The 11,573-nt window shown below is 43.7% G+C and overlaps 1 protein-coding gene across 1 annotated transcript; it reads right to left on the bottom strand.

Moving 5' to 3' along the window:
- Window positions 1-1,194: 1,194 nt before the first annotated feature.
- Window positions 1,195-11,325, bottom strand: zgc:171566. Its single transcript, XM_029684032.2, has 8 exons — window positions 11,023-11,325; window positions 10,165-10,330; window positions 9,757-9,841; window positions 9,316-9,454; window positions 8,649-8,755; window positions 7,069-7,159; window positions 6,056-6,193; window positions 1,195-1,420 (listed from the first exon to the last, which is right to left on the bottom strand). The coding sequence occupies exons 1-8, from the start codon at window positions 11,123-11,125 to the stop codon at window positions 1,299-1,301; spliced, it is 951 nt and encodes a 316-aa protein (XP_029539892.1). The 5' UTR covers window positions 11,126-11,325; the 3' UTR covers window positions 1,195-1,298.
- Window positions 11,326-11,573: the final 248 nt, after the last annotated feature.

An 11,573-nucleotide genomic window follows, 5' to 3' on the forward strand; every position in this document is an offset into this window, starting at 1 on the left:
ATCTGTATTGGACAGTTGACCTCTCCAGGGTCATGTTCATTAGGCAACAAACGGAAGAAAACTGACAATCAGGGAAGGACTACTTGGGATCTGGTCCAATAACAAACGTTCATTAAAAAACCCCAATTTAAATCATTTTACATAGAGTTCCCTAATGAACACGACCCAGGAAAGTTCAGAGAGTAGGTCCTGAGGTTCTGGATTGTTGGGTCTGAACTCTGTCATTATTAATGGGAAAAATCTCAATTGAAAATGTTTCAGTCCAGGACTAGGCTTATTGGAAACCAGCCGTAGGTCTGTGTGTGGGCAGCTCCTTGTATTGCTCCTGCGCTGTTGTCTCTATCATATGAGCTGCTCAGTGGCGTTAAAATGTCAGGTTTCTCGTATGTCATTTGTATAAGAATTATCCCCAGGTGCCATTGATAACACCGAGTGAGAGTCAGCTAGAGAGAAGTTTAGAAGTATACCCTCTTTGTTATTGATTTTTATAAATGGTCATTATTTTGTGTGAAACTTTATTTTTAAAAATTGTCATGTTAGTTTACATTTTTCACTGTTTTATTATGTATCATGTAATGTACGGAAAAAAAATAAACATTTGTGAAATGCTGCTTTAGTAGGACTTATAGTCAGATTGCTTGTAGCCTATATGATAATGAAATTATACAATTGCGCCATCTAGTGTATACTATAGAAATAACCTCCCAATTCTGGAGGTACTTGTATATGTGCTTGAATCTGAATATTCAAGCACATATTGATGATATATTGGGCCAGTTAGCTGCCATCCAGCTATAAGAAACAATGTCAACAAGGTTTTGTTTGCAGACTTTATTGTCCATTAATTTGGGTGAGTAAAACAATAAAAAAAAAAACACTATTGTGATGGCACTAAAATGTGCTTTCAAATGCATCACAAACCGATGAATTCAGAATACTTTTTGCATTCGTGTGCAGGCAGTTTTCGGGTTCTGTTTTCAGACGTTACACGTCACGTTGTCATAATGGCAGTAAGAATGTACATATTTTCCCCATGAATTAAAAAACGATATCTTCACATCCAATATATTTCAACATGTTTTTCAAAAACACGTCAAGACTCCAAACCAAGTTAAAAAAAAAAAAAAACATTTAGAATCATCCAACAGCAACATCTGCAATAAACACTATGACAGAGCCTGGACTCGAACCCAGAATCGTCACTGATCAAAACATTTTTTTTTTTTTTTTTTTTTTTTACAGCTAATCAGAGCTCAAATACAAATGCAGTTTAAAGAGACTATAATCACTTGTTAAATCTAATCAAAGTAATAATTTTGCACAAATATACCATCTAGACCTGTGAATACAGGAGAATAGTTGTAGATGAGAGCCCTCTCCTCCTCACTGGTTGAAGAGAACGCGTGATGATTCTTCATGGCTGTGAATAGGAGGATGAGTAGGACAACAGAAGAGATTAGCCAACTGTGTTTACACACTAACATACTCCCACATCTACAGGCCTACTACACTGAATAAAAATGAAACAATTACTGACTTACAGTTTATATAAAAGGAAATCAGTCAATTGAAATACATTAATTAGACCCTAATCCATGGATTTCACATGACTGGGAATACAGATATGCATCTGTTGGGGCACAGATACCTTAAAATTGGTTGGTCACAGATAGTGTACCTATTAAAAAAACAGTTAGGGGTGTGGATCAGAAAACCAGTCAGTATCTGGTGTGACCACCATTGTCCTCATGCAGTGTGACATCTCCTTCGCATAGAGTTGATCAGGCTGTTGATTATGGCCTGTGGAATGTTGTCCCACTCCTCTTCAATGGCTGTGTGAAGTTGCTGGATATTGGCGGGAAATGGAACACGCTGTCATACACGTTGATCCAGAGCATCCCAAACATGCTCAATGGGTGACGTGTCTGGTGAGTATGCAGGCCATTGAAGAACTGGGACATTTTCTGCTTCCAGGAATTGTGCACAGATCCTTGCGACATGGGGCTGTGCGTTATCATACTGAAACATGAGGTGATGTCAGCGGATGAATGGCACGACAATGAGCCTCAGGATCACGTCACAGTCTCTCTGTGCATTCAAATTGCCATCGATAAAATACAAAATTGTGTTCGTTGTCCGTAGCTTATGCCTGCCTGCCCACACCATAACCCCACCGCCAACATGGGGCACTCTGTTCACAACGTTGACATCAGCAAACCGCTCGCCCACAAACGCCATACAAACTGTCTGCCCGGTACAGTTGAAACTGATTTAGCCATGAAGAGCACACTTCTCCAGCGTGCCAGCGGCCATTGAAGGTGAGCATTTGCCCACCGAAGTTGGTGATGACGCCGAACTGCAATCAGGTCAAGACCCTGGTGAGGATGATTAGACACACAGATGAGCTTTCCTGAGGTGGCGTCGGACAGTTTGTGCAGAAATGATTTCGTTGTGCAAATACCAGATGTGGAGGTCCTGGGCTGGCATGGTTACATGTGGTCTGCGGTTGTGAGGCCGGTTGGACGTACTGCCAAATTCTCTAAAATGATGTTGGAGGTGGCTTATGGTAGAAAAAACAACATGTCTCTGGCAACAGCTCTGGTGGATATTCCCACAGTCAGCATGCCAAATTGCCACGTTCCAGCAAAACTTGAGACATCTGTGGCATTGTATTGTGTCACAAGTTGGCTCAACTCTGCGGTTTTCTGAAGTCCACGATCATCTCCTTTGTTTTGTTGACGTTGAGTGGGAGGTTATTTTCCTGACACCACACTCATAGGGCCCTCACCTCCTCCCTCTAGGCCGTCTCGTCGTTATCGGTAACCAAGCCTACCACTGTAGTGTTTCTGCAAACTTGATGATTGAGTTGGAGGCTTACATGGCCACGCAGTCGTGGGTGAACAGGGAGTACAGGAGAGGGCTCAGAACGCACCCTTGAGGGGCTCCAGTGTTGAGGATCAGCAGGGTGGAGATGTTACCTACCCTCACCACCTGGGGACGGCCCGTCAGGAAGTCCAGTACTCAGTTGCACAGGGCGGGGTCGAGACCTAGGGTCTCGAGCTTGATGACGAGTTTGGAGGGTACTATGCTGTTAAATGCTGAGCTGTAGTCGATGAACAGCATTCTCACATAGGTATTCCTCTTGTCCAGATGGGTTAGGGCAGTGTGGTTGCGATTGCGTCGTCTGTGGACCTATTTGGGCGGTAAGCAAATTGGAGTGGGTCTAGGGTGTCAGGTAGGGTGGACGTGATATGGTCCTTGACTAGTCTCTCAAAGCACTTCATGATGACGGAAGTGAGTGCTACGGGGCGGTAGTCGTTTAGCTCAGTTACCTTAGCTTTCTTGGGAACAGGAACAATGGTGGCCCTCTTGAAGCATGTGGGAAGAGCAGACTGGGATAAGGATTGATCGAATATGTCCATAAACACAACAGCCAGCTGGTCTGCGCATGCTCTGAGGACGCAGCTGGGGATGCCGTCTGGGCCTGCAGCCTTGTGAGGGTTAACACGTTTAAATGTTTTACTCACGTCAGCTGCAGTGAAGGAGAGTCCACAGGTTTTGGTAGCGGGCCGTGTCAGTGGTACTGTATTGTCCTCAAAGCGAGCAAAGAAGTTGTTTAGTCTGTCTGGAAGCAAGACATCCTGGTCCACGACGGGGCTGGTTTTCTTTTTGTAATCTGTGATTGACTGTAGACCCGCCGCATACCTCGTGTGTCTGAGCCGTTGAATTGCGATTTTACTTTGTCTCTATCCTGACGCTTAGCTTGTTTGATTGCCTTGCGGAGGGAATTGGTACACTATTTGGTCATGTTTCCGGTCACCTTGCCCTGGTTAAAAGCAGTGGTTTGCGCTTTCAGTCTCGCGACGACATCACCGATGCACTTGCTAGTAAACTCGCTCACCGAATCAGCGTATTCGTCAATGTTGTTGTTGGACGCAATGCGGAACATATCCCAGTCCACGTGATCGAAGCAGTCTTGAAGTGTTGAATCAGATCAGTCGGACCAGTGTTGAGCAGACCTGAGAGCGGGAGCTTCCGGTTTTAGTCTCGGTCTATAGGCAGGGAGCAACAAAATGGAGTCGTGGTCAGCTTTTCCAAAAGGAGGGCCTTATATGCGTCGCGGAAGTTAGAATAACAATGATCCAGGGTTTTGCCAGCCCTGGTAGCACAATCGATATGCTGATAGAATTTAGGGAGTCTTGTTTTCAGATTAGCCTTGTTAAAATCCCCAGCTACATTGAATGCAGCCTCAGAATATGTGGTTTCCATTTTACATAAAGTTTACATAAAATAAAATTTGTTCAGGGCCATTGATGTGTCTGCTTTGGGGGGAATATATGCGGCTGTGATTATAATCGAAGAGAATTCTCTTGGTAGATAATGCGGTCGACATTTGATTGGGAGGAATTCTAAATCAGGTGAACAGAAGGATTTGAGTTCCTGTATGTTTCCTTCATCACACCATGTCTCGTTAGTCATGAGGCATACGCCCCCGCCCTCTTCTTCACACCACGTCTCCTTAATCATAAGGCATACTATTCTTACCAGAAAGATGCCCGTTTCTGTCGGCGCGATGCGTGAAGAAACCAGCTGGCTGTACCGACTCCGATAGAGTCCCTCGAGTGAGCCATGTTTCCGTGAAGCAAAGAACGTTAGTCTCTTATGTCTCTCTGGAATGCTACCCTTTCTTGGATTTCATCAACCTTAGAGACTGGACATTGGTGAGTAGTATGCTAGGGAGAGGTATGCGATGTGCCCGTCTCCGGAGCCTGACCAGAAGACCGCTTAGTCTGCCCCTTTTACGGTGACGTTGTTTTGGCTCGCTGGCTGGGAGCCGATCCATTGTCCTGGGTGGTGGTCCAAACAGAGGATCCTCTTGGGGAAAGTCGTATTCCTGGACGTAATGCTGGTGAGTTGATGTTGCTCCTCTATCCAGTAGCTCCTTCCGACTGTATGTAATGAAACCTAAGATGACCTGGGGTACCAATGTAAGAAATAACATGTAAAAAAAAAAACTAAATACTGCATAGTTTCCTAGGAACGCGAAGCGAGGCGGCCATCTCTGTCGGCGCAGGAAGTCTGCAGCACGTACAGCTTCAACAAAGTACTGAGTAAAGGGTCTGAATACTTAATTAAATGTGGTATGTTTAAAAAATATATACACATTTGCTAAAATGTAAAAAAAAAAAATTTTCTTTGTCATTTTAGGGTATTGTGAGTAGATTGAGGGAAAAAAAACATTACATTAATTTATCAAATAAGGCTAACATAACAAAACGCGGGAAAAGGGCTCTGAATACATTGAGAAAGCACCGGATAATGAAAGGCTAGTGTAATGTAGGGTTAACAAATCATGTTGTTTATCTGACACAATGTATGACTGTAGGATGACCAGTCATCTACAGGTTAATGGTCCAATAACTGTATAGTCCCTCACCAGACCAGCGTCATACAGTCCAATAACTAATCTACAGTCCCTCACCAGACCAGCGTCATACAATCCAATAACTAATCTACAGTCCCTCACCAGACCAGCGTCATACAATCCAATAACTAATCTACAGTCCCTCACCAGACCAGCGTCCCAGTCAATCTACAGTCCCTCACCAGACCAGCGTCATACAATCCAATAACTAATCTACAGTCCCTCACCAGACCAGCGTCGTACAATCCAATAACTAATCTACAGTCCCTCACCAGGCCAGCGTCATACAGTCCAATAACTAATCTACAGTCCCTCACCAGGCCAGCGTCATACAGTCCAATAACTAATCTACAGTCCCTCACCAGGCCAGCATCGTACAGTCCAATAACTAATCTACAGTCCCTCACCAGACCAGCATCGTACAGTCCAATAACTAATCTACAGTCCCTCACCAGGCCAGCATCGTACAGTCCCTCACCAGACCAGCGTCGTGCAGTCCAATAACTAATCTACAGTCCCTCACCATGCCAGCGTCATACAGTCCAATAACTAATCTACAGTCCCTCACCAGGCCAACGTCGTTCTTAACCGATTTGCCTGCTTAAAGAAAAGTGGACTAAAATAACTCACCCTCGGAGACAAAGAAGTGTGCTGTGTAGAAGGATGCTCTGACGGAGGCAGCAGAGTGGACCATGCCTGGTTTATCTACCCACTCAAAGGGACTCTTCTCAGGGTGCCACTGGACAGCGTAGAATGGATAGTGGTATGCTAGAACAGGAAAACAGACATGAGAACATATATACTAGAACGACTCTAGTCTCCAGGTACAGTGTGGGCCATTAGACAGCAGAAAACAGATCACTAGTATCCAGGTACACTGTGGGCCATTAGACAGCAGAAAACAGATCACTAGTATCCAGGTACAGTGTGGGCCATTAGACAGCAGAAAACAGATCACTAGTATCCAGGTACAGTGTGGGCCATTAGACAGCAGAAAACAGATCACTAGTCTCCAGGTACAGTGTGGGCCATTAGACAGCAGAAAACAGATCACTAGTCTCCAGGTACACTGTGGGCCATTAGACAGCAGAAAACAGCTCACTAGTCTCCAGGTACAGTGTGGGCCATTAGACAGCAGAAAACAGATCACTAGTCTCCAGGTACAGTGTGGGCCATTAGACAGCAGAAAACAGATCACTAGTCTCCAGGTACAGTGTGGGCCATTAGACAGCAGAAAACAGATCACTAGTCTCCAGGTACACTGTGGGCCATTAGACAGCAGAAAACAGATCACTAGTATCCAGGTACAGTGTGGGCCATTAGACAGCAGAAAACAGCTCACTAGTCTCCAGGTACAGTGTGGGCCATTAGACAGCAGAAAACAGACCACTAGTATCCAGGTACAGTACATACCCTGCTTGTGAAGGATTGCACACACACACATCTGCAGGGATCCCATGGTTACATAATGTTTACCTACAGTAAACAGTCTGTTCAAATACAGTAAAACGTTTGTCCAAGACCAGCTTAACAGATATCAGCTGAAAAGTGATAAGTCCTACCAGTAACGCTGACAACATTTGACTACCAAATTAACCTTGTGATTAAAGTCCCTCTAGCCATGCTCAGACACCGTACAGTACCTTCCATGGTAGAAACGAACTCTCTCCTGCCGTCTGTGTTGGTGGTCAGAATCTTGTAGAAACGTTTCAGTTTGACATTCCGGCTGTAGTTCTGGTGACATGAATCATTACATTTAGTTATTTTGGAATGTTCCGGAATTAAAAAAAAAAAAAAAAAAAAAAAAAGGTTACATTGTTGCTGAGAAATACATACATATTTATTTTGCTCTAGTCTAGGAAACAGGAAACTGAAATGTCTACAAAGGTATAGGACAATATATATTCAAATCAAACTTTATTTGTTACATGCGCCGAATACAACAAGTGTAGACTTCACCTTGAAATACTTACAAGCCCTTAACAGTGCAGTTCAAGAAGAAGAAAATACTTACCAAGTAGACTAAAATAAAAAGTAATTATAAAAACACTAAGAATAACGAGGCTATATACAGGGGGCACCGGTACCGAGTCAATGTGCAGGGGTACAGGCTAGTTGAGGTAATCTGTACATGTAGGTGGGGGCGAAGTGACTGACACACAGGCCAGTTGAGGTAATCTGTACATGTAGGTGGGGGCAAAGTGACTGACACACAGGCCAGTTGAGGTAATCTGTACATGTAGGTGGGGGCGAAGTGACTGACACACAGGCCAGTTGAGGTAATCTGTACATGTAGGTGGGGGCGAAGTGACTGACACACAGGCCAGTTGAGGTAATCTGTACATGTAGGTGGGGGCGAAGTGACTGACACACAGGCTAGTTGAGGTAATCTGTACATGTAGGTGGGGGCGAAGTGACTGACACACAGGCCAGTTGAGGTAATCTGTACATGTAGGTGGGGGCGAAGTGACTGACACACAGGCTAGTTGAGGTAATCTGTACATGTAGGTGGGGGGCGAAGTGACTGACACACAGGCCAGTTGAGGTAATCTGTACATGTAGGTGGGGGCGAAGTGACTGACACACAGGCCAGTTGAGGTAATCTGTACATGTAGGTGGGGGCGAAGTGACTGACACACAGGCCAGTTGAGGTAATCTGTACATGGTAACTCTGACAGACATTCAAACAAGTCTTCAGATATTCTCGGAACGAGAAGGTGGTATTACACTTTCAGCTCAGTGTTTTGACAAGATGAATAATCCACATACAGAATAATGCTTGTAGAAAAGACTAGGAAGAAAGCACTGATAAGGACACAATAGTAAGGCTCTAGATCGCTGCTCTTCGGTAAAAAAAAGGGGTTCATTGGTCAACAAAAAACGAGGATGACCAAGGCACTCTTCATGTAATTACAAATGCCTTTATTTGTATGGCATGTTCAATGTAACAAACTCCTTCAAACTGATGAGTTGTTTGGGCAGCATGGCCTTCACCCTGACGAATACCATGCTGTCCGAAACACAGCGCTCTTTAAATCCATTTAAAATAATAATAATTAAAAGAGGCATTTTAATTCTATAGAATATTGTTTGTTCAAACACTATGTGGTCACTTCTGTACTCTTTCCTTCCCTAAGAACAAGTCTATCAGTCCTAAAAACAAGTCAGCCAGACAGTAGCAGAGACATATTCATGTGTGTTTATTGACGTGATCAGACAGTACCTGTAGCGACAGACTCCAGCTGTGGAAGTTGGAGGTGATGTTGTCCTCTGACAGAGACTGTAGCAGGCTACCGGGGAAGGTCTTGAACAGACGGCTGTTCTGTGAAGCTGTGGTAAACAAAGGGAACTCAAATATTAAAAGCTTGAATCCTTAGTTGCTACATACATTTTATATATACATCCGTTGATTCTTAAAGAATATAACATAAAATGCCTGTCGTACCCAATCAGAACCCAGAAATATACACCTTTTTTTTGTTCTGACGTTTGTAAAACAATGTGAATGTAAACAATGTATAGACTCAACACATGATAAATCTATACTATATCATGGATGGTCAGTCCTTGCATCCATAGCTCGGTCTATGAATCTGAGAGTAGTTACATTTCTCCAGGCCCATCCCTTCACTGTTTTGGTAAAAAGCTGTGGCCTCTGGGGTTATTATTTCAACTGCAGATTCTAGTTTTAAAAGGGAAAAATCTCTCCCTGGCATTTAGTCAAGCAATGGAAAATGTAATGTTTTTCTTTCTATTTGCTGCCCAAATGAACGCAGCCCTGTACTCCTATGGAGGGGAAACCTGGTCTGTGCAGTGTACAATATCAATATTCATAGACAAACACAGGCCTTCACTCCTAAAGTCGGCAGAAACGTGGTGCTGTCTCTGACCTGGGGTGAATGTGAGAGGCAGGGCCACAGCCTTGGTGTCTGTTAGAGTCAGGAGGTTCTTGTTGCTGGTCAGTACGGTCATCTGCTGAAGACCTTGGCACGTACCCCAAATAGGGAAGTACTCGGACGCATCGTTGGCCTGCATGGAGAGAGGAACGACAACGACGACCACGAATCAACCGGACGTTCTGCCCACAGGTGTTGCTCAACAGGTGGAAGCAATATAGTGGACACTCCACCACTACACTGTTTATAGAAAGGTCAGGGTCAGGGTCAAGGGGAGCAGTCTTAAACTGTGGGTACCAAACAGAATACTCAACGTTTAAAACGGTTATATAGTTACTGAAAACAATTTTTAAAAAAAAGCCATCGTCAATCAGGGATAAACACCAAATTCGATTTTGGTGGGTACGGAACTGATACATTTATTATATTATGTACCTTGATGGCCAGATCGTAGAAGATCTTTGACAATCGACTGAACTGGGACGTCTCCAGATCAACGTCCCCTCCTGGTAGCAGCAACCTAAAACAACCAATCAAATCATATATATATATATATATATTTTTACCTTTATTTAACTAGGCAAGTCAGTTAAGAACAAATTCTTATTTTCAATGACGGCCTAGGAACAGTGGGTTAACTGCCTGTTCAGGGGCAGAACGACAGATTTTGTACCATGTCAGGTCAGGGGTTTGAACTTGCAACCTTCCGGTTACTAGTCCAACGCTCTAACCACTAGGCTACCCTGCCGCCCCCAAATTGCCTATAGTCCCTGGCATTTTAATTATTCGAATGAAGGCATCTCTTTACAGTAAACATAATAAGTGAGCAATAATTTCACTCACCCGTTTATGGAGTGAAATATCTTCTCATATTCTTCATCTGTTTGGTGTATTCTTATGGGAACAACTCGGGCTCCGGCACTCTCCAGGTACTTCACATAGGAAGCAGCGATGTAGGAGGATCCCTGAGCATGAGGGTCTCCTACTATGTTCTCCTGGGCCAGGACACCTGAAATAACAATACACTTTCCATTAAAAAACTACAACAAGACTATCATAATGTCTAGGTGGGTGTAGTTGTACATCAAGTTGCCTCCCGCTACAGAAACAGGAGATAGACTCCTGGACAGTTCTGGCTTGGACAAGGCCCTAATTCCTTTGAAAAACAACAAAAACGGCAACAAACCCTCCACTTGGTTTGCTTTAAAGCTGATAGATAGGGTTAAGGGTTAAAGGTTACTGCGAAGACAGGTGTGGTTAATATATACAGCCATCATCATCTCAGATTTTTTTTTCTCTCTCTCTCTCTCAACAACGTCTATGGGCGATTTCAACAGACTATTTTGCTACTTAGCCTATATACACCTGAGGCATTTCTAAATAACCTTTTTAGAAGGCGAAATATTGAGCAGCCGGTCTATAACTCTGCAATGGCTACACGAGGATTAACGTTAATCAGTGAAAAATATCAAATATATGTTTTATAATTTATCAAATCTATTACAATCAACATGACATTCTGAAGTGAGTTTCTCTTGTTTCACTTCCTAGAAAATGGACAATTTCATGTTGGAAATTGGTAGGCTCCAATAATGGTCTCAGAACATTCTAGAATAACACATTACCAGCTGCATATAAGGAACATTCCAGATACACTGATACATACAAAGTCACCCTATAGATTGAATCGGAAGGGCTTACCGATGATGGGTCTGTAATTTAGATGGTCACTACAAACCACCAGCAGAGGCACACCGCAAAGGCAAGCGGCCAACACCGCAAGAACCGCAAACGGAGGACTCATTCCCCTCGGGTAGCTTACATAAAATAAAAATGCTAAATTTGGCAGACACTAGTTCTCCTGCTTAAATGATCAGCAGCGCGGTATGTGATGATGGTACCAGTGAGAACGAGGAGGCTGTAGTCTACTGCAGTTATGTGACGCGTAATCCCTGGACTCTACAGTGAAGCCTATCGATTCTCTCACGCGTGGCGGGGGACGCGTGAAAAAAAAGCTTATATCGGTTTCAGTCACGTGTGCAATTATGAAAACTCACCGAATGACATGTGGACATGCGACATATTTCAACCAGGCTATAACGCAAAAGGTAACATTATGCTATTTCAGTGGCGTGTATTCATGGATGCCAAGGGAAGCAAGGCTTCCCCCAAAACATTGATCAAGGAAAAAACAAACATAAAATAATTACAAGAGGATGAATGTATCACACTAGAGAAAACCCCGAACGAGC

Source organism: Oncorhynchus nerka, linkage group LG15 (genome assembly GCF_034236695.1).
Source record: "Oncorhynchus nerka isolate Pitt River linkage group LG15, Oner_Uvic_2.0, whole genome shotgun sequence".
NCBI classification, from domain to species: Eukaryota; Metazoa; Chordata; class Actinopteri; order Salmoniformes; family Salmonidae; genus Oncorhynchus; species Oncorhynchus nerka.